General features: G+C 41.3%; 1 protein-coding gene across 4 annotated transcripts in view; it reads left to right on the forward strand.

Annotated features, from left to right (window-relative positions):
• Sin3a (SIN3 transcription regulator family member A) overlaps positions 1-23,598 on the forward strand; it is a 74,260-nt gene that overhangs the window by 20,216 nt on the left and 30,446 nt on the right. For all 4 annotated transcript variants that reach the window (XM_052761403.1, XM_052761393.1, XM_052761390.1 and 1 more), the window contains exons 3-13: positions 1,324-1,500; positions 7,452-7,558; positions 8,113-8,395; positions 9,903-10,154; positions 10,826-10,978; positions 11,104-11,262; positions 14,943-15,032; positions 19,287-19,405; positions 20,035-20,245; positions 21,060-21,176; positions 23,031-23,269. In XM_052761403.1, the coding sequence (XP_052617363.1) occupies positions 1,324-1,500; positions 7,452-7,558; positions 8,113-8,395; positions 9,903-10,154; positions 10,826-10,978; positions 11,104-11,262; positions 14,943-15,032; positions 19,287-19,405; positions 20,035-20,245; positions 21,060-21,176; positions 23,031-23,269 (1,907 nt within the window). The remainder of the gene's footprint in view (positions 1-1,323; positions 1,501-7,451; positions 7,559-8,112; positions 8,396-9,902; positions 10,155-10,825; positions 10,979-11,103; positions 11,263-14,942; positions 15,033-19,286; positions 19,406-20,034; positions 20,246-21,059; positions 21,177-23,030; positions 23,270-23,598) is intronic.

Raw genomic sequence — 23,598 nt, forward strand, 5'->3', positions numbered from 1 at the left:
CAAAGCAGCTGTCTCAAACATTTATAAAGAATAATTAATGCTGCTGTGTCGTTCCCTCCCAAGTTCTAGGAACCCAGTCCCTAGCACTTGCTTGCTGGGCAAGGACTGTGTCACTGAGCTCAAATCTTCAACCCATGTAATTAAGTTTTATGAAAACCCCTAAAACGTGTATTTTGAAATAGAAAAGCTCAGACTGATACCCCTTCTGAAAGTTGTATGTATTAGAGTTTGTAGAATTCATTTAATATATTTTCTTCTTTCTTTTTTTCCTCTTCTTTCTTTTTTTGAGATAAGGTCTCTTAGAGCCCAGACTGTCCTTGAACTTGCTGTGTAGCTGAGGATGACTTAAACTTCTGGTCTTCCTGCTTCTGTCCTCCAGTTGTTGAGATTGCAGGCAAGCACGGCACATCAAGTCTGAGTGCTGGAGATGGAGCCCAAGGCCTCCTGAGTACTACTAGACAAGCATTCTGTCAGCTGAGCCACATCTCCAGCCCCTTAGATATTTTCTTGTCCATTCTCCTAATAAATTTTATTTCTGTAATTTTACATAGTTGCTTTAGTTTTCTGTCTCCCCTACTCAGGGTCATTTTTATAAATTTATGAGTATTTGTGAAAAGCCTTGCTTACTAAGTTGAGGTGTACAATTTATACTGCTTAGAGAAAGTAAATTTTACATTACTCAATCTCCTTATTTGGAAATGAAGCAGTCAACTCTACTGACACTAAAACTGTCCCCCAACCCCCATTATTTGCTTGTTCTTGGTTTAGAGACAGGATCTTCCTCTGTAGCTCAAGTTGACCTGGAGTTCACTATATAGCCCCAGTAAACCTCAAACTTGGAACAGTGCCTCCTTCTTTAGCTTTTTAAGTGCTAGGTTTACAGGCATGAGTTCCCACTTTCGGCTTTGATTAATAGTTTTGAAATAGGAGAAGTGCTCAGGAAATTTATTATTACTGTTATTATTACATTTTGAGGCAGGCTCTCACTATATATATAGCCATGGCTGTTCTAGAACTCACTGCATAAGTCAGGCTGGCCTCAAACTCAGAGATCCGCCTGCCTCTGCCTCCCTGGTGCTGGGATTAAAGACATGTGCCACCATGCTCTGCTGAAATTGGATGATTTTTAACATCTGTAAAACATTAAGTATAGGTAGGCTTATAAAATCAGTATTTCCCCTTTTTTCTGGGACATTTCGTTTTCTTAGTATCTTTGTGCATGCAGAAATACACCGGCATGCTTTGTGGATTTGTGTTATTTCTCTAAATGCATTTGAGGAAGAATGCATAGGCCTTAATTTGTCTGCATTTTGTTCACCCCAGGTTTCAGCTGTGCCACAAAGTTCTGGCAGTCATGGGCCCGCCATAGCAGCAGTTCATAGCAGTCATCATCACCCAACAGCTGTCCAGCCTCATGGAGGCCAGGTGGTCCAGAGCCATGCCCATCCAGCCCCACCAGTTGCACCAGTGCAAGGACAGCAGCAGTTTCAGAGGCTAAAGGTGGTATTCTGTTTCTTTCTTGGATCACTGTATCTTTAGCAGGAAAGAATGCCTTAAGAGAGCAGGGTTTGAATTACAAGAAGTTTTGCTTTGTTTTTGTTTTGAAACCTGTGTGTATTTCCTTTTTGTCAGCAGTGCCTGATCCGAGAAACATGCACTCAGAAAGTGTTGGCATGTATGAATACATGCTACTCAAACACCCGAATTAAGGGTTATTGTCATAGAAAATGAAGTATGAGTTCTTAGTGTATACAATTTTTATTGAGTACACACAAATCTGGGAGCAGCCCAATTTGGGAATAGCAAATTAGCACCATAATATAGTTTGAATTTAATCTTATTCTTGCTCTGAACAGCTGAAATTGTGGGCATCTTTAAATCTGTGCTTAGTAAAACATGCTGCTTTTGAGGCATGTTTTATAATAAAGTTTGGGGAAAATAATTGTGAATGAAGTGTCAGTATTTTCATATGTCCTGCTGAATACGTTGTGGTGCTTTGAAATGCATGAGGTATTTGTGGAGAATTGGTTGAAGCCTGTATGCCCGGCTAACCGTTTTGTCCTTTTTTACTTTGGGGTGTTTTGTGCTTGATTTTTGTAGCAATTGCTTAATTTCCAGCTTTACTTATTTATACTTAGGTAAATCAGTTTGAAACCAAGTGCAAAAAATGTAAATTAAAATTGAGGTGATGAGATGTTTTATCTTCATTTGGTTGTAATAGCCTAATTCTATCTGGTGGCTTACATGTGGGAGTGAACAATATGCCCCAGAGTGCATCTGTGTGTCAAAATGTCTGCTCTTTGTTTTCCCTAATTTAGTATTCTCCTTCTTACCTGAAAACTTGCTTTCTGGTATTTCACTTACCCACAGTTAACTGGTTGAAAATTTGAAATAAAAATTTCCAGAATAAGCAATATATAAATTTTAAATACTGTGTCATCATGAATAATATTTTGGTGAAAGTTCATACTGTTCCCCCCCCCCCATCCCAAGTGGGATATAAATTATCCTTTTTACTCAGCATACTCATTATGTATCCTGCCTGTTAGTGACTTAGAAAATCAGATCATAGTTCTCCAAATACAAGAATAATGATACTCACAATTGGAATATCCAGAAGAGAAGCCATAAAGTGCTTCCTTTAAAGTGAAAATGTGACGGTTCTCAACTTGGTAAGAGAAGAAAAGTTATGCTGAGGATGGTAAGATGGAAGAAAAGTTATCGTTACTAATTTATAAGTCAGATTTTATAAATATGTATGTAGAGGAAAAAACAATTTAGTATGATAGGATTTAGACTATGCAAATAGCATAATGAAGAGCAAAGGTTAACAATATAGAGGAATTTTATGAAATTTGATGACTATCTTGGTTTAAGTAATTTCAGAGTTTACTAAGGAATAGTCTGTGAAGAGTACAAGTTATTTGTGCCGTTTGGGAAAATTTGGTGTTCTTCAGATATTTTCACTTTCTTCTGGGCCACCAACCAGTTCCTAAGTCATGATACGGGGACTTACTATTGGCTATGGATGTTTGGCCTTAGTTTAGGTTTCTCCTACCAACTCTTATAACTTATTTTAACCTGTTACTCTTCATCTATGTTTTGCCTCTGGGCTTTTTACCTTTCATTCTGTATGTCCTACTTCCCTGCTTCCTCCATGTCTGGCTGCTGCCTGGCCCCAGATCTCTCTCTCTCTCTTTCTCCCTCATTCTCTCCCTCCTCTCTTCAGCCTAGATTCCTCCTCCTACTTGTTGTGTGTGCCCTCCAGCCGCACCTGTCCCTCTACTGCCTAGCTATTGGCTGTTCAGCTTTTTATTAGACCAGTCAGGTGCCTTAGGCAGGCACAGTGAAATGGCAACACATCTTTACATAATTTAACAAGTGCAACATAAACAAATGCAGCACATCTTTACATAGTTAAAGTAATATTCCACGACATTCTGTTTACAGAGTGGTGGCTGTGTTGCAAAATGAGGAACTACTGTGAGCTTAGCATTTTACTGAGTTCTGGGAACAAAAATTTAAGGACTCTGTTCTGTAAAGGATGTCTTAATAGTCTAAAAAAAATTATAGATTGGTCCTTTAACAAAAAATAGAGCCCTTTTTGGGTAGAAGTGGGAGCTTTGAGATAGTCTCACTATGTAGGTGAGAGTGCCCTTGAATTTGAGATGCTCTTGGCTCCTGCTGGGATTATAGGTGTGTGTCTCAGTGCTGGGCTTATTGCTGGAGCCTTTTCCAGTTAGCCCTTCACTTTCCTCCTTCTAGGAAGTTGTGCATGAAAGCAGATGAACTAGGCTTTGTTTTTTTTTTTTTGTTTTTTTGTTTTTTTTTCTTAAGAAAACCAGCAGAATAGAGTCTTGGATTGGGATTATACAGTAAATTTTGGGTAGAGTTGGGATTTTCTTTTTTTTTATAGTTAAAAGGTCTAGATTGATAGGATTTCTTTTCTTTTTTTTTCTTTTTTTCTTTTTTTTCTTTTTTTTTTTTTTGATTAATAGGATTTCTAAATATAATTTGTTGACTTTTCTTTGGGGAAGTGTGGGTTGAGGCAGAGTCTTGACTCGGGCTGGCCTGGAAACTGATTGAGGGTTACTCTGACTTGTCTGCTGTCTGCATCTACTTCCCTGGAGCTGGGGGGCTTCTGTGTACCAGTTCTCCGCGTGAGAGAGTGTGTGTGTGTGTGTGTGTGTGTGTGTTTGGGTGTAAACTAGCACCCTATACCTTCATCTTGAAGGTCAGAGAACAACTTCTGGGGGTCGGTTCTCTTTTTATACTGTGTGGGTCCCAGGAATTGAACTCAGGTTGTCCGACTTGGTGACAGGTGCCTTTACCTGCTGAACCATCTCAACACCCTTGAATATTCTTTTTCATGAGAAGGGAATGGTTTTTGTGTCTCCATATAACTTAACTACATATTCTCACTTTGCTTGCCTTTTTTTAAAATTAATTTAAATAAAAATATATATTTAGTTTTTTTGAGACAGGGTTTCTCTATGTAGCGCTGGCTGTCCCAGAACTCACTCTGTAGACCAGGCTGGCCTCAAACTCGCAGCTTGTTTCTTGCCTTTTTTCCTGACAGTACTGGACCCCAGGGCCTCACACATGTTCAGGCAAGTCCTCTACCAGTGAACTCTAGTCCCAGCCCTTACCTGCCATTTTGGGGGTCAGTTCTTTTATTTATATGTATGTGTCTTACTTAGTTACAGTTCTGTTGTGTTAGTTACTGTTGCTATGAAGAGACACTGATCAAAGCAATTTATAATTGGGGGCTTGCTTAAGCTTTCCGAGGGTTAGTCAGAGATCATCATGGTGGCCGGCAGGAATGGTGCTGGAGAAGTAGCTAATAGCTCACATCTGATTCACAGATGTGAGAGGGGGGAGATGACGATAACAGACAGACTGGGCCTTACCTGGGCTTTTGAAACCTCAGTTTATCCCTAATGACACACCTACTCCAACAAGGCCACACCTTCTAATGTTTCCCAAACAGTCAGTCCCTTATCTGGGGACCAAGCATTCAAACATGAGCCTATGGAGGTCATTCTCATTTAGACAGCCACAGAGAGACAGAGACAAACATAAAGACAGAGGGTGTTTAGAAGCAGAAATTGGTTGTGATGCCTTTAATCCCAGCACGTGGAGGCAGAGGCAGGTGGATATCTGAGTTCAAAGCCAACCACTACATTCCAAGCTCCAGGCCAGCCAGGGTTACATAGTAAAACCTTGATTTAAAAAAAAAAAAAAATTACAACAACAAAAGTACCCACAACAAAACATTGTCCTCTTGTGGCAGAAAGTACAGGCCCCAAACATCAACATAAGTCTCCAGTTCTGCCAAGTCACTGTCCTCATTATGTATCTGTCTTCTAAGGGCCCGTCGAATTCCTCAGGAAGTAAGCTGAGGGTATAGACCGCCTGATGAAGTGAGTTGGATCCACAGACTCCACCTTCAAAAGCGAGGTGTGCTGGTGTGTGCTTGTGATTCCTGGGAAGACAGACATAGGCAAATCCTTGAGGTTCAGTAGCCAGCCTAGCCTCCTTGGGGACTTCCAGGATGGTGAGAGACCCTGGCTCTCGAAGATAGATGGTACCTGAGGGAGGACCTGAGGCTGTCTTCTGGTCCCACACGCATGTACATGAGCACGCATGTACATGAGCACGCATGAGTACTGTCAGAAAGAGAAGAGTTGAGTCAGCTTTTGTCGTAGACTCGGGGTGTAGCTCACTGGTAGAGCTCTTGCTTAGTATGTTCAAATTCCTGGCTTCAATTGCTAGCACAGCATGGGGGAAAAAAAAACCCTGATCTTTAATTTGGTGCTAGGAAGTGTATAGGTAAGTGACAGAGTGCTTAGGATCCTTAGGATGAACCCTCCACCCGCTAAAAGAGGGCATGAGCTATGGCCATAGCTTAGTGGTGGAGCACTTACCTAGCATACAGGAGCCCGTAGATTCCCAGTAATACAAAATGAAAACTAAAAAGATTACACACTCGAGTTTTAGAGGACATTCATACTATAGCATCACTTAATGGTTTATTTGAACATCAACATTTTGTTTCATGGTACATCAAAAATCGTAGCTTATACCAAATCAGATATTATTTCCTAAACTTGCCTAAATCCTGAATTTTTGTACAATTTAAAATATTATCTCAGAGTAATTATAACATTATCCTAAGATGCACTCATCTGTTTCTAGCCCTTGAGACTTCTTCCTGTTAGTGGTAGATCACTTTTGAGTGCTCACTTTCCCTTGTCTCTCTTACTCAGTTCGTCCTCAAATCCACACTGTAATCAAGCCATTCTCACATCAGTTACAATTATCCCCAGAGCACAACTGTGCTCCCTTCCCTTCCCCCTTTCCTCGTTCCCCTTTCCTTTCCTAGTTTTCTGTGTATGTGGTTGTGTGTGTGTGTCTGTGTCTGTGTATTTGTGTGTGTGTCGGGTAGGGGGTATGCACCTATTCGTGTGTGTAGGCCTGAGGTTGATTATTGGGTATCTTCTATATCTCTTTCCATCTTGTTTTTTGAGGCAGTCCCTCACTGAACCAGGATCTCCTCATTTCCGCCAGAGTGCCAGTGAGCTCCTGTGTCCAAGTACTACCTATAACCCTTGTACTGGGCTTACAGACATATGCTAATGTGGCCAACTTTTGTGTATGTTCTGGGGATTCAATCTCGGGTCCTCATGCTTACACAGAGAACATTTTTTCCATTGTGCCATCTTTACAGCTCCATTCATACCTTCTTTTACTCTATACTGTGGTCATGTCAACTGAAATACATGAAAATGAAGAAGATAAATATCAAAGTTGATTTTTGCAAGATTAGGTTCCTTCAAGATCCAGAACCTGTTGCTTTCTCATGTTTATTCTTCCTACTAATGCTTAACTTTTAGCCAAACTGAACTGGATTTTGCAGATGGACTGCATGAGATTATACCCTTGCTGCTGTTTCTGCCTTCTTCTCAGGACCTCACGTTGCTAATATTTACTTGTCTTTAGGTTTCAGTTTATAAATCACCTCTTGGATTTCCCTCCCTTTGAAGGAGAAAGTGATGCTGTTTCCCTGTGCTATTATGGCTTTTAGTAATTATTTTATACCCACTGTGTTAGGATTTACACTAGCTATGAACAAATTTCTATGGAGTTATAGTTTTAACTTGTGATTGAATCTTTAACACCTGCATTGTATCTTAGCAAGTACTTATGAAATGGCTAAGTGAATAGATGGTAATATAATTATTAGTCACTGATCACTCCCTACAGAATTATCTAAGGCAAGGGTACAGATTTTGAGTTGATCTTTGTTTTAAATTTGAATCATATTTTAAGTGTTCATACTAATTTCTAGTACTTGATATATAATTCACTTATTGTCTTGATTTGAGTATGGATGATCTGTTGTTAAAAGTTTTGACTTCTCATATCTTTGAAATGTATCCCTGCCTCAGGTGGAGGATGCCCTGTCCTATCTTGACCAGGTGAAGCTGCAGTTTGGTAGTCAGCCTCAGGTCTACAATGATTTCCTTGATATCATGAAGGAATTTAAATCGCAGAGGTAAAAAATTTCTGTGACTGCATTTAAGTTTATGCCTGGCATGTTTTTAGAGGGAATATATATACACAATTACTTCCTTTTTATAGATTATTATTTTTATTGGGGGAATGCTTTTGAGACTAGAGTCTTGCTGTATGTAGCTCAGGGTGGCTTTGAACTTTGAGCAATCTTATTGCCTCAGGCTACAGCTGTGCATCACTGTATTTTGGTTTCATGATGGAAATTGTAGAGGACTTAGGCTATTTTTTTTAATTCTCTGGCATGGCTCACAAGACACAAGCCCGTTAAATTCATACTGGTATACTAAAGGTTGGGTCTGGCTTGGGAATTACAGTTTTAGGTGTGCTGTCTGTACAACTGTTTGATAGACTTATTCCCATGAATATAAAATTGTGACCAAGCCTATAGCTCTAAAGCTAAATGGCTTTGGAATTGGAATTCTTTGGCCTTGATTATTAGGCTTTCTGTTTAGAGGAAACATAGTGAGAAGTTAGTTTTCTCTAGATTTTTTTGTCACGCTTGCCTTTAATCACTTTCCTCTTTGTTTTTGTCAGCATTGATACTCCAGGCGTGATTAGCCGTGTATCCCAGTTATTTAAAGGCCACCCTGATCTGATTATGGGCTTCAATACCTTCTTGCCTCCTGGCTACAAAATTGAGGTGCAGACTAATGATATGGTGAACGTGACAACTCCTGGGCAGGTTCATCAGATCCCCACCCATGGCATCCAGCCCCAGCCTCAGCCACCACCTCCACATCCTTCCCAACCTTCAGCCCAGTCAGCTCCAGCTCCTGCTCAGCCAGCTCCTCAGCCCACACCTGCCAAAGTCAGCAAGGTGAGTTGTGGGCAGACACTGAATCCCCTAGAAAGTACTTCTCAGACATTCCTCTATATGAGACTCAGATATGTAAGTTGCAACCACGATGTCATCAGAGAAGATGTTGACATCTCACCCCAATCCATGGTTCATGTTTATATACTGCATTATTTAGATACTCACCTAAGTTATCATGCCAGCAGATTGTAGGACCCTGTCCTCAGCTTCTGTTTAGCTAGCCTCTGACCTGGCTTTGTAGTAGTCCTTTGACACCACAAGTAGGAAAAGGGGGTGTGTGTGTGTGTGTGTGTGTGTATGGTTTGCTTTGTTTTTTGACTTGGGTTTTCTGTGTGTGTGTGTGGGGGGGGGTTGCTTTGTTTTTTGACTTGGGTTTTCTATGTTGCCCAGGCTGGTCTAATAATCCTGGGCTTTGGTGGTCCTGAGTAACTGGGACTATAGGTGCTGCCAACACACCTAGCTCAGAAGTGATTGTTTTTCTCATGGTCAAATTAGTCTCTTTCTTACATGATTTCCATTTACATTGTTGCAGAGCTGGGCATGATGACATCTCTGTAAATCTAAGTATGTGGAAGGTAGAGGCAGAAGGATAAGGAATTTGAGGATATCCCAAGTTGTATAAAATACCGTCTAAAAAAACACAATCAAGTTACTCCGTTTGCCAAATCAACTGATAACCACAATAAGTGGAAGATATTCTTGATCTAGATGTGTTAGAATAGTCACCAGCTGTATAGGATTGAATTTTAGTTCAAGCAAATTCAACATTTTAGTTATGCTAGCCAAATTTCATGTTCTCAAGAATCACCATGTAGCTGGTGACTCTTGTATCTAATGGCACAAAGAAAGAAGATTCTATCATTTCTGTCCTATTGAACAGAGCTGGTCTAGAAACATTTCATGTTGGATTACAGGAACAATTGAGTTGTTATTCTTGACATTAAAAAACTATGTAGGATAAGCCAGGCTGTGGTGGCGCATGCCTTTAATCCCCAGCACTCAGGAGGCAGAAGCAGATCTTTGTGAGTTTGAGGCCAGCCTGGGCTACAGAGTGAGTTCTAGGACAGGCTCCAAAGCTACACAGAGAAACCCTGTCTCGAAAATCCAAAAAAAAAAAAAAAAAAAAAAAAAACTATGTAGGATGAGTTTTTCTTTTTAATTTGCACCTGTTAAGCTAGTGAACTTAAAAATTGCATATGAAAAATTTATCCCTATAATTAGAAATGACTCCTTTTTTGAAGTTGTATTCAGGAAATTTGATGTTGAGATAGTGTCAGAATGTGAGAACTTTCTCCTATCCTGTTGTATATATATGATTTGAATTGAACCAAAATGACTTGACTTGAAAGTAGTACTTAATGGCTTAAATGAGTAAATAAAGGATACGGGTTGATCAGATACTTTAGGTTTTTGTTTTGGTTTGTTTTGGTTTTTTGGGTTTGAATTTTCTTCCCCAGTGTCATACCACCTGTGCTCTTGAGGAAAATAAAGACTTTTTTCTTTTTAGCCTTCCCAACTACAAGCACATACTCCAGCCAGTCAGCAGACTCCCCCACTCCCACCATATGCATCCCCACGTTCTCCACCGGTCCAGCCTCACACACCAGTGACAATCTCCTTGGGAACGGCCCCATCTTTGCAGAACAATCAACCTGTGGAGTTTAATCATGCCATCAACTATGTTAATAAGATCAAGAACAGATTCCAGGGCCAACCAGACATCTACAAAGCATTTTTGGAGATTTTACACACATACCAGGTAAGAGGGTTACTCATTTATCCCTTTTTAAGCAGGTCTTGTAATCCTGGGCTCTGGTGATCCTCTTGCCTCAGCCTCCTGAGTAGATGGGGGTGCCGGTTGCCAGCACACCCAGCTCAAAAATGTTTGTCTTTGTCATGGTCAAATTAGGCTCTACTTACATAACTGCCACCCCCAGAGAGTATCTAATCTGAGAATATCCATTGTGCCCAGTGATTCTTACTGAGAATAGTAACTGGTTAAAATGTAATGTGTACTTATGATGCCAGGTTTACTTGCCTGCTTTGCTTGCCCTGTAACGTCTTGTCAGGATTTTTTAAGGTCACTAGCTTGTTAAGAGGATGCTTGTTTCGTAGTGGAAGTTTCTGAGGGTAATTTGATTTCATGATTAATTTACAAGAGAACATGCACAAAGTTTTCTAATGTTTTATCATTTTAATTAAAGGAGCATTCACATGTTCTTAGTTTTATAAATACCTGTCATTCAACGTTGTCTTCTCAAAAGACTGCTCTCAAAACAGTAATTAGATACTTCTTTTAATGTATTTTAAGTAGATAACATAGGTTAGCCATACCAAACATTTCAGAAAATAATTGTTCTGTGTGTGTTGTAGGATTCAGAAGAGTAGCTCCCTTAGTATGTATCATCTGTCCCCTCTGTCATTCTTCAGAAAGAACAGCGGAATGCCAAGGAAGCTGGAGGAAACTATACTCCAGCTTTGACTGAGCAGGAAGTGTATGCCCAGGTGGCTCGTCTCTTCAAAAACCAGGAGGATCTGTTATCTGAGTTTGGACAGTTCTTGCCGGACGCCAACAGCTCGGTGGTAAGTTTCAGTTAGACAAACTACATTATTTAAGATTATCACCACAAGTTTGAAAGCTACAGTTACAGGGGACTTTTTAGATGACACTTTGATTAGAGTACTGATATCTTGTATGTCTTAATCAGCTTTTAAGCAAAACAACTGCTGAGAAGGTTGATTCTGTGAGAAATGATCATGGAGGCACTGTGAAGAAGCCCCAACTGAACAACAAGCCACAGAGGCCCAGCCAGAATGGTTGCCAGATCCGCAGACACTCTGGAACGGGAGCCACACCACCAGTGAAGGTGAGAGTAGACAGACAGAAGGCAAGGGGGTTGGAACCTGTATATCCAGAGCAAGGTAGCGTAGGTCACAGAAACGCCCGACAGAGCTTCTTAGCGGCTTTGCCAAGGCAGGCGGGAAGAGCACTCACTGTGTGGGTCAGTGTGTGTGTGTGTGTTTTCCTGTATTCTCTCCTCTTTGCTATGAGCTTCGGCTCTTACTTCGTTACCGAGACTTCCGAATTTTTCTCACGATTTGATGTGTTAAACTTACCTTGTGTTACAGGAAGAATATTTTTAAACTGATAAATCATAAATAAATGCATGGTCTCTGAGGAAACTCAACTCTTGTGAGTGTAGTGCCCTTGTGATGCAGAGGCTTTGTTCAGTCACTTTGGCTAGGGGTCTCCTACCCCTGGTTCTTTTTGGGTCGACAGATCTTCCTTATATTACCTTAGTCTTTAAGGAAAGCAATCTGGGCTGTACTAGTGGGCAATCTTAAGCTCCTGTTCATAACTCACACTCCAGTAGACACTAATGGTCTGTCAGTAGAAAGCCCGCTTGCTCTCTCTGAGTGTGTCTGTGATAAGAAGGAAGCTGTATGTATTCAGTGTTGAATTTCTCTGGGAATCTGGAGTATAGGTGTCTATTGAATTTGGTTAAAGAAGAAAAGACAGTGGAAGGGGGTGGGTGTCCAGTGGCCCCAAGGGCTGACACATTCTGAAAGATTGGTTTGGTGCTTGCAGTGGTTTCTCTTCGGTTTTGGAATCAGGTTGAGTATAGTAATGGTTTGGTGTTTGTTTTTTAACTTCAAAAAGTACCATGGATTGCAGGAGTCAGCAAATAGCTAAGAGCTCTCTGAGGTCTGTTTCCTTTACACCTGGTAATCCACAGGTAGAAACAGTATGTTAGTGCTTAGTTCTGACACCTCAGAGGGACAGGAGCTGCTCAGAGTTGGTGTAGTTTCCTCACAGGTAGGTAGTGGAGGAGTTTTAAAAGTCAATTTTTCGGGGCTGGAGAGATGGCTCAGAGGTTAAGAGCACTGGCTGTTCTTCCAGAGGTCCTGAGTTCAATTCCCAGCAACCGCATGGTGGCTCACAACCATCCGTAATGAGATCTGGTGCCCTCTTCTGGCCTGCAAGCCTACATTGTAGGCAGAATACTGTATACATAATAAATAAATAAATCTTTTAAAAAAAAAAGTCAATTTTTTGATACAAGATTTTTCTGTATAGCCTTGGCTGTCCTGGAATTTTGACTTAGCCTTGGCTTTGTAGACCAGGCTGCCTTTGAACTCACAGAGATCAGCCTGCCTCTTACCTCCCAAGCGCTGTGATTTAAAGGTATTTGTCATCACGGCCTTGCTTTCAATTTTAAATGATTAGTCTGCCTAGGCATTGCAGCGACACCTGTACTGTCAACACTGAGGTGGGCAGGGCAGCAAAGGAGCAGCTGGGCCTCTTGAGTTTGAGGTCAGCCAGGGGACAGAGTAACACTCAAAAACCACAACGTAACAGTATTAGTGTGAATGGATATGCTGATAAGATGGTTATGCTGTCTACTAGACAATGAACTGATTGTTTTTTTTCTATGAATTTTTAAGTTGAAGTAGTAGTGTAGGTTAAAATTTTTTTTTTAAACTCCAGATAGTTTATGCCAGCCTGGAAGCCGTTAGTGTGGTATTAAAGATATATATATTAAAGTATATTATATATATTATATATATATATGTTATATATATATATTAAAGTATATAAAGATACATCTGGCTCTGGGAAAGTGTATTGGTTAGTGTGATTATTGCCGTGATAAAATACTGACCAGAAGCAGCTTGGGGAGAAAGGGTTTATTTTGTTTACATTTCCACATCATTGTTCATGATGGAAGGAAGTGAGCAGGAACTCTAGCAGGAACCTGGAAAATAGGAGCTGATGCAGAGGTCAGGAATAGTGTTTACAGGTTCTCATGGCTTGCTAAGCCTGCTTGATAGAGCCCACAAGGTATGGGCTGCACCCTCCCACTTCACTAATTAAGAATTGCCCTACACCTGCCTACAGCCTGATCTTAGAGGTTCCCTCCTCTCACATGACTCTACCTTGTGTCAAGTTGATATGAAACTGGCTAGCACAACTGACCCTTTGTCACTCTGACACAAAAACACATCATTTTTCAAGTAGAACCTTTTCTTTTTCATTTGTCCCCAAAATGGTTTATTAATATTAGTATCAGATTATAATAAAACATAAATAACTTTGAAAGTCCCACAGTCTCTACAAATTCAAACACATCAAAAGTTCAGTCTCTTTAAAATATTCAGTCTCTTAAAAACCTGAAATCCCCTTCAAAGTTCAGAGTCTCTCAATTATTTGCTCCTGTAAAATCAAAAATGAGCTAAATCCTTTCTTTAAGAGGGCACAGTCACAGTCTGAATAAAGCAAACCAAACTAGCTGCTTAAATAAGTGTGTCCAATGTCTGAGATCCACTTGCAGTCTTCTGGCTCCGACCACTGCTGCGCACACGGGTTGTCCTCCAGACTGGGCTGGCTCCACTCCACTGCTGCTGGTCTCAGCAGTCCTCCCATGGCTCTCGCTCGCACCTCCAGAGTGCTTGGGTCTTGTAATGAAACCAGGCTGCCCTTTCACCAATAGCCTCTCCGGGGCTCTTCATGCTGCTGACTTCAACTTCCCTGCATGACTCCTATCTTGGGGCTTCAGTTGCTACTCAGCTGCACCTTCACCGGTGGTTTCTCCTTGCCTCTTCCAGTACCAAGCCTCAACTGCTCTCTATGGCTCTTTCATGCCTTCAAAACTAGTAACACCTGGGAGACTTTTACACATGACCAAGTTTGACTGCCACTTCGAGGTATGACCTTGGCCACCTCTGGCAGGTTTTGTGTGCTCTCAGAGAACGCTTCCCAGAAGATACAACCTCAGTGATGGTCTCTTCTTAATTGCTACTCATTTCTCAGCTCCAGCTGGTCAGCATCAGTTGTGCCAGCAATGCAGAGGTTTCACTTTAACAGTGCTGGGGTCTCTCTTCTCTCCCTCTCTCCCTTTCTCCCTCTCCCTCTTTCCCTCCTTTTCTCCCCGCCTCCTTTTTTTTTTTTCCCTAGACAGAGTTTCTCTGTATAGCCCTGGCTATCCTGGAACTTTCTTTGTAGACCAGGCTGGCCTCGAACTCACAGAGATCCACCTACCTCTGCTTCACAAGTGCTGGGATTAAAGGCATGCACCACCATGCCTGGCTGGTGCTGGTCTTTTAATCACCGCTGATTCTTCAGCCTCATCCGTCCAGAACCACAAAGTCTTACTTAGAACAGCAGATGGCTCCAATAGAATCTTTAAACTTACCTCTGACCTTCACAAGCCAGGCTTAAGTTATGCTTGCAAATGCCAGTAGGATTTTCTGAAAGGAGCCGAGGCAGGAATATCATGAGATTAAAGCCAGCATAAAAAGGGAAGGATGCTAATTCTAAACATTGGTCATAGGAGGGAACGTCTGTGAATAGAGTGATCTGTAAGCCTTGGATGAAGAAAGAAATTGTCAAGGAAACTAAAGTAGAAGAAAAGGTTGTGATAGAAATGTGTGACTGAATTCTCCTTTGTTCTAAGTTATTAGCAGTAGTAGAACCATTTTAGCAAAATTAAATTCATTCTGTGCTGTTTGTTTTTGTTTTCTTTATTTCTTCTTTTTTTAATTCCAGAAAAAACCCAAACTGCTTAGTCTAAAGGAGTCTTCAATGGCAGATGCCAGCAAGCATGGTGTTGGGACTGAGTCGTTATTTTTTGATAAGGTGAGTAATGGGTAACATTTGATGTTAGTTAAGGACAGTCATCTAATCCCCAAGGTTTTGTTTCGGAAGTGTCAACTGATTAAGATTTTTTGGCATTGTTTTTATTTAATCCTTTGAGTTTGTTTTGTTTGGGGGCAGAATCTTTCTGTATGTAACTAGGTTGGTCTTGAACTCACCTTGTAGCCTAGGTTGGCCTTCAGTTCCTGATCCTCCTTTGGCCACCCAAGTGCCACCACATGTAGTCCACCTATAGTTCTTTATTTCTTCTTTTATCTTTTTTTTGGGAGGCATCTTACTACATCTCTCTATGTAGCCTTAGCTGGCCTGGGACTTACTGTGTAGATCAGGATGACCTCAAATTCATAGAATTATGGCTGCCTTTGCCTCCCTAGTGCTAAGAATAAGGGTATATGCTCTCATGCCCTTTTTTTCTTTTATTAGTGGTACTGGTCATGGAGATCAGTGCCTTAGACACTAGGCATCTTCTCTGCATTGGAGCTGCAGTGCCTTAGGTGACTTATAATCCAGTTGTTCTGACACTTCCTGGTGGTACAGGAGTGAGAATTTCCTTTTGCATGTTTTGAGACAGACTCTTGTCACCCAGATTTGCCTCAAACTTGCTCTGAAACCAAGGATGACTTTTAACTACTACTGTTCTTCCTCTACTTCCCAAATAGGCTGTAGGCATATACTACCATGCCTAGCTTGAGAATTCTTGACTATTTGAATATTTTCAAAGATCTGTAGGTGTTTTTATGCAAAAGCTAAGAATTGAAATTTCTGGTGGACACCATGAATGCTCTTTTAGTTTGACTGTACTTGTGTATTGGATTCTGTCTTTGGAGCCGAGTTGATGATTAGCAAGCAGTTTCCATCAGTCAAGTGAGCAGCTGATAGACCTCTCACAGGATCCTATCTTGTACCTCTGGGTGTTTACAGAAAACAAATTATTTAATGGCTGCATTAATGATAGCTCCAGATATCTGTCTGTCTCTGTGCCTTGAGGAGCTCTCCTGATGAAGGATAATGGTATTAGGAGTACATTTTTGTAGGTATGGGTATGCATATATACATATATATAATTAAAAGTATGTATATAATGACTGTCTTGACGTTTCTTTTAAATTCATTGAAGAAAAAATGGTTAATAGATGACACAAAATTTAAATGTGTTTATCATCTAGGTTGAATGACTATGATTAGGGTTCGTTAGACGTCTATTTTTTTCATAGGTTTAAAAGCTGATAAATTTAAAGCAAATAACTGGCATATAGTACAAAAAGTATAATCTTCTTTAATCTATAGCATTAAAAGTTCCTATTTCAGAACTTAATTGTAGTGGTATACACTTGTAATCCTAGCACGTGAGAGACAGAGGCAGGAGACTTGCCACAAGTTATCAGCCAGCCTAGGCTATACAGTGAAATCCTGCCTCAAACCTTTTTTTAATAAAAAGCCTTTCATATCAGAGCATTGTACATCTGTGAATTCCAGTCTGATCTGTGTCGAGCATGTTCTGTGCCTCCTTCTACATAGGAGGAGGCAATCTGTCCTGGGCCTGCAGGTCCGCAGTGCTAACAGCTGCCTCAGCTTTCTGTCAGCTGCTAAATGGTTTACATTTTTGAGACTTTAAAATGTTAGTTTTCAATTCTTTAAGTAGGATAATAGCCTACGTGTGTGTGTGTGTGTGTGTGTGTGTGTGTGTGTGTGTGTGTGTGTGTGTGTGAGAGAGAGAGAGAGAGAGAGAGAGAGAGAGAGAGAGAGAGAGAGAGAATGAGAATGAGAATGTTGGTATGTGTGCATCAAAACATAGGTGTCTGTCCTAGTCTTTCACCTTACTTGAGGCAGGGTTTTTTTTTTTTTTTTGGATTTTTCGAGACATGGTTTCTCTGTGTAGCTTTGCGCCTTTCCTGGAACTCACTTGGTAGTCCAGGCTGGCCTCGAACTCATAGAGATCCTCCTGGCTCTGCCTCCCGAGTGCTGGGATTAAAGGCGTGCACCACCACCGCCCGGCGAGGCAGGGTTTTTTGTTGCGCACCACTGACAGCTTAAGGTAGCTGGCCCTGGAGTTCTAGGGAACCTCCTATCTCTGCCTCCTGTCTCACTGTAGGTGTGTTGGAATTACAGCTTTATGTGGTCAGCAGATCCCAACTCTGTCCTCAAACTTGCATGGCAAATGCTTTATTTATTGAACCATTTCTCAGCCCCTTGTATGGGGTTTGTGGGTGTGTCTCTGTGTGTGTGTGTGTGTGTGTGTGTGTGTGTGTGTATGTCTAGGTCTAGGTGTGTGCATATTTATGTGTGGAGGTCAAAGGTCAATGCTGGATATCATCTTCTGTAGCTAGAGTTTTCCTGCCTGGCCCACAGTCAGGACAAATCTCTCTCACCTGCCAGTCCCACGGCCACTCAGACCCAACCAAGTAAACACAGAGACTTATATTGGTTACAAACTGTATGGCCGTGGCAGACTTCTTGCTAACTGTTCTTACAGCTTAAATTAATCCATTTCCATAAATCTATACCTTGCCACATGGCTCCTGGCTTACCGGCATCTTCACATGCTGTTTGTCATCGTGGCGGCTGGCAGTGTCTCTCTGACTCGGCCTTCCACTTCCCAGAATTCTTCTCCTCCTTGTCCCGCCTATACTTCCTGCCTAGCCAATGGCCAATCAGTGATTTATTCATTGACCAATCAGCAACACACTTGACATACAGACCATCCCACAGCAGTCTTCAGTTGCTTCTCTACCTTATTTTTGGAGAAAAGGACTCATTGAACCTAGAGCTCACTGATTGGCTACACTGGCATGTCTGTAAGCCTCAGGGGTCTTCCTTTCTTGACTTCTTGGGAGCTGGGCTTACAGTTTGTACTGCTGTGCCTAGGGTTTTATGTGGGTGCTGGGAATCCAAACTCTATTTGATTGAGCCATAGCCTCAGGCTGTTGTTGGTTTAAGATTTAATTATTAGGTGTATGTATGAGTGCCTTTATGAACTCCCATATGCCATGTGTATGTAGGTGTGGCTATAAACTACTTCATGTTAGTTGGCGCCCAACCCTGGGTCCTCTGAAAGAATGGGAAGCCCTTTTAACCACTAAGCCATATTTCTAGCCCCCTCTCAGCCCATTTTGTTTTTTGGTGTGATGCCTGCTGCCTCTGCCTCAAGAATGCTGCGATTCCAAACATTCAGGAGGAAGATCCAGAGTTTAAAGACTATCCTTAGTTATATATAGCAAGTTTAAGGTCTGCCTCTGCTACATGACATCGTGCCTGACACAAAACAACCAAGATTTTAGGAACAGGATATGAAAACAGTGTTGACAAAGATTCCTGTAAATATCTATTAAGATGGGCTACAGAAGCTTAGGTAACTGACACAGTCTGGAGTAGCAAGCATATGAGAAGGTGTAATGCATGATCCATGTTTTAATTATAGAAAATTCTAAATGCATGTAAAACGAAAGAGACTGGTAAAATGATCCTTTGTGCTTTACCATCCAGCATCTGTAGTTCATCACCTGCAGGGTCTGTGTATTTGTTCCACATGTATTCGTATCCATTTTAGATTGTTTAGAGATAGATGACAGTATCTTAGTTGTTTTTTTTTGTTTTGTTTTTTTTTTTTTTTTTTAAGATTTATTCATTTATTTTGTACACAGTGTTCTGCCTGCATGTATGCCTGCAGGCCAGAAGAGGGCACCGGATCTCATTACAGATGGTTGTGAGCCACCATGTGGTTGCTGGGAATTGAACTCAGGACCTCTGGAAGAGCAGCCGGTGCTTTTAACTCTGAGCCATCTCTCCATATCCCCCCCCCCCCCCCCAGACAGGGTTTCTCTGTGTAGCTTTGGTGCCTGTCCTAGATCTTGCTCTGTAGACTAGGCTGGCCTCAACTCACAGAGATCCACCTGGCTCTGCCTCCCAAGTGCTGGGATTAAAGGCTTGTGCCACCACTGCCCGGCTATTAGTTTTTTCTTTTTAAGGTGATTTCTTTGATCGTATCTAAACAAAATAACAATGATTCCTTAGTAAATATCAGATTAAATTTACCCTATTAAAAAATATTGGGCCAGGTGGTGGTGGCGCAGACCTTTAATCCCAGCACTTGGGAGATAGAGCCAGCCCAGGCTACAGAGTGAGTTCTAGGAAAGGTGCCAAAGCTACATAGAGAAAGCCTGTTTCAAAAAACAAAACAAAACAAATTAATGACCCTGAGTCTCCTTGTAACCATTTTTCTTCTCTTGTTTCCATAAGGTCCGAAAGGCTCTTCGGAGTGCGGAGGCCTATGAAAACTTTCTGCGCTGTCTTGTTATCTTTAACCAGGAGGTGATCTCTCGGGCTGAGCTTGTACAACTAGTCTCTCCTTTTCTGGGGTAAGTGAAGCGAGGAGTGTAGCCCTAGTACTTGGGCTATGACGATGCAGAGACTGTAAGGGTAAGTTATAGACAAAGGTGATTGAGTTGTCACAGATGACAGTGTCAGGGGGCCTGAGAAGTCTTCTAGTATAACTTTCAGGATGGGAAAACAGGTAGAACTTGGTGTGGTAGCACATGCCTTTAAATCCCAGTACCAGGGAGGCAGAGGCAGGTGAGTTCAGAATGGCCTGGGCTACATAGAGAGCTCCTGTCTCCAAGAAAAGTGTTCACAATGTGTCAGCTATGATGGTGCACTCATGGTCTCTTGACTATCTGACCAGCACTGATGTTTATAGACACCGATCTCCCAGGGCTGTGGAGTCTTGATTGTATTTACCATGCTGAGGATTATGTGAATAATGAAGCAATATTCTTGAGCCAAAGAATGGCTTCTTAGCTTCTTATTGTCTTGTTGGAGAGTATTATATAAGGAAAATGGAACCTAACTGGTTAAAGGATGCCTCTCAGGTAGAAAATAATTGTCTGTGGTAGCAGAGTTGTGTACCAACCATGAATTGTAATGTTGTTCCTTATAATAACTGCATCCTGCCTTGAATTGCTTACTAGCTTTTGGTTTGATTCTTCAGGAAATTTCCTGAATTGTTTAATTGGTTTAAAAACTTCCTGGGTTATAAGGAGTCTGTACATCTGGAAAGCTTTCCAAAGGAACGAGCTACAGAAGGCATTGCCATGGAGATAGACTATGCTTCTTGTAAACGACTGGGCTCTAGCTACCGAGCCCTACCAAAAAGTTACCAGCAGCCCAAGTGTACAGGACGGACTCCTCTGTGTAAAGAGGTAAGAGTCAGCCTTGGTTCTTCAGCTTCTTCCAAAGAGGGTAGTGATAGTACCAGGGCCAGGATTTTTTTAAAGTTTTTGTTTATTTATTTATTTATTTGATATGTGTATATACATATAAGCTGTGGTCTGCTTGTAGAGATCGGAGACAACTTGTCAGTTGCTTCTCTCCTGCTACCATGTGGGTTCCAAGGATCAAACTCAGGTGGCTCGGGTTTGGTGGCAAGTGTCCTTATTTTTATGCTCAATCCTTTTACAAGAAAGGCCAGAATTTCCCTTACTCTATGTTTTATAAACTGTCTAGTTTGGGTTTCTATTGCTCTGCTGTAATACCATGACCAAAGCAACTTGGTGGGGGTGGGAAGAGTCTATTTGGCTTATGCTTCCATATCATTGTTCATCACTGAAAGAAGTCAGGATAGGAACTCACACAGGGCTGGAATTTGGAGGCAGGAGCTGATGCAGAGGCCATGGAGGAATGCTGCTTACTGGCTTGTTCCTCATGGCTTGCTCAGCCTGCTTTCTTACAGAACCCAGGACCAGCATCCCAGGGATGGAACCATCCACAGTGGCCTGGGCCCTCCCCATCAATAACTAATTAAGAAGATGCCCCACAGCCAGACTTTATGGAGGCAATTTCTCAACTGAGGGTCCCTCCTTTCAGATAACTCTAGCTTTTGTCAAGTTGACATAAAACTAGTCAGGACACTTACCAAATGTTTTTTCCTCTCTGTAGCATTGTCTTTTTATTGAGAATACTTAATTACCAGTAAGTTTTTACAAGCTTTTCTTCCTCCTCTTTTGCTACCCAAAGGTTTTAAATGATACCTGGGTTTCCTTCCCATCATGGTCTGAAGACTCCACTTTTGTTAGTTCCAAGAAGACTCAGTATGAAGAACATATTTATCGTTGTGAAGATGAACGATTTGAGGTATCCTCCTTTGTGATTTGAAGTTTGGGGCACAAGAACGATGTGAAATTAAGGGGTATTTAAATACTATGTATGAGTTAGCTTAAAAAAATAAAAATAAAAAAGAGAGCTGACCCTAGTAGTACATGCCTGTAAGACTTACATTGTAAAGGTGGTTGCTGGGATGGGAAATCTAGAATGGATGAATCAACTGGTAGAGATCCCCTATTGTAGGAAGGGAATTTCTGAAACTAGGATCAGAAATCTCCATTATTTAGATGACATTTACTAATACCACACCAAAGGGAGTCAGTTGTATTTTGCATGTATGTATCTGACTTAGTTTATACATTACACTGAGTTGACTGGGTCTGCTTCTTCAAATCAGTGGAAGAGATCTCCTACCAATGTAACTCTGCCAGAATTCCGTCTTCAGAAGAATCATACGCTGTCTCCCCACTGACTGGTGATTGCTGTCTTTTCCCCATCTTACTTAGGTTCTGTCACTGTGATAAAATGCTATGACCAAGACAACTTAGAGTTTAACTTGGTTTAAAGTTTCAGAGTGTGAGAGTCCATGTAGTAGAGGGAAGGAATAGCTAGGAGCTCACATCTTGGTCCATACCAGGAGGCAGAGAGAAGACTTTGAGAATCATACTAGTCTTTTGAAACCTAGAGGTCTACTCCCTAGTGATACACCTCCTCTAATAAAACCACGCCTCCTTACCTTTCCCACACAGTTTCACAACCAGGGATTAAGGATTAAATATGTGAGCCTATTGGGGCCATCCTCATTCAAACCACCACACCCCTAGAATTAATGGCCTGGTCAGTCATTACAGAAAACTAAATTGTATAAAGTGTGAATTTCTGTAAGAAGATTTTTTTTCTTAATTTGTTACTAATTTATTTATTTATTTATTTTTGGCAAGGCAGGGTTTCTCTGCATATTTCTGGCTGTCCTAGAACTCTCTGTAGACTAGGCTAGCCTTGAACTCAGAGATCCACCTGCCTCTGCCTCCTGAGATGAATGTGTGCACCACCACATCTGGCTTCTATGGGAAGTTTTTAATCAAGCTGAAGAACATTATTAGCCGAAGGAAATGGAGTATGCCTATAATCCCTGGGGCGGGGAAGGCAGAAGGATTTAAGAATTTATGGTCATTGTCAGCTGCATAATCAGTTGGACTCCAGTCTGGGCTACATGCTTCGATGTTTCAAAAGTAAAGGATAATCCTGAATTTGTTGCCATTGGATGTGAAGCAGTAACTTAATATTTAAATCTTTCAGACATGTTTAAGTTAGTACCCTCCTAAACCCTTTAATCTCACAACTGTCTTTTTGGATTGTATTCTTACTGTTTGTAATGGGTTTCTGCGATTTAAGAGAAGTTCATAGGCCACACATAGTGGTTCACATTGTAATCCCAGCCTTTAGGTGGCAGAGGCAAGAACTTGCCACTAATTGAAGGCCAGTCGGGTCCATATAGCAAGTTCAAGGTCACCCATAGTAAGATTTTGTCTCAGTACAAACAAAAGTGTAAGGAAATGGATCAGTATAATAGCCTCCTCTTAGGTCCCTGTGGCCTGTGGTCAGCAGTGCTAAACAGTGTGTGGTAGGAGTTTTGATAGGAGTGATGACCGCTAATCAATTTATGTGCTTTATGACTTACGTATATGGCATTTCTTCCAGAAACCAACCTTATGAAAGTAGTAGGTGCCATTGTTGATATTTTACAGATAGTCTTACGTGGCTTGTATAAGGAACCACGACTCCTATCCCGAGGAATTTGATGCTCTCCTCCTTATTCTCCCAGCTCTGCTGTGTTCTGCTTTCAGGCCTGAGCACCCTCTTTTGTTCTGTTTTTGTTTTAAGCTTGATGTAGTTTTAGAGACCAATCTGGCAACAATCCGGGTTCTGGAAGCAATACAGAAAAAACTTTCCCGCTTGTCTGCTGAGGAACAAGCCAAATTTCGCTTGGATAACACCCTTGGAGGCACATCAGAAGTTATTCATCGAAAAGCACTCCAGAGGATATATGCTGATAAAGCAGCTGATATCATCGATGGTCTGCGGAAGAATCCCTCCATTGCTGTTCCAATTGTCCTCAAAAGGTCTGTATCTTCTGACTTTTACATGCTTTGTGACAGGTTCAGTGTCTGATTAAATAGGGCTTTGATTTTCCACGTGGTTATCTTATCAGAACTCCAGTTCTCTCTTTTCTTGTTGGTTAGCCTTTGGGGACAGAGTAGAATGGGGGAACTTAAATAGGGTTTTGTATACCAAATAGAACAAATTCTGACAGGAAACGGTTGAAGGACTAGAGATGTAGCTCAGTAGTAGAGTGTTTGTGTAACATGCATAAGTCCCTGAGTTCAATTCCCTGTGCCTTAGAGAGAGAAAAGTGAGTTAGTGTATGATAGGGTGTTTTGAATTTATATTT

Source organism: Peromyscus californicus, unplaced genomic scaffold, assembly GCF_007827085.1.
Source record: "Peromyscus californicus insignis strain IS unplaced genomic scaffold, ASM782708v3 Scaffold_11__1_contigs__length_118956290, whole genome shotgun sequence".
Lineage (NCBI taxonomy): Eukaryota > Metazoa > Chordata > Mammalia > Rodentia > Cricetidae > Peromyscus > Peromyscus californicus.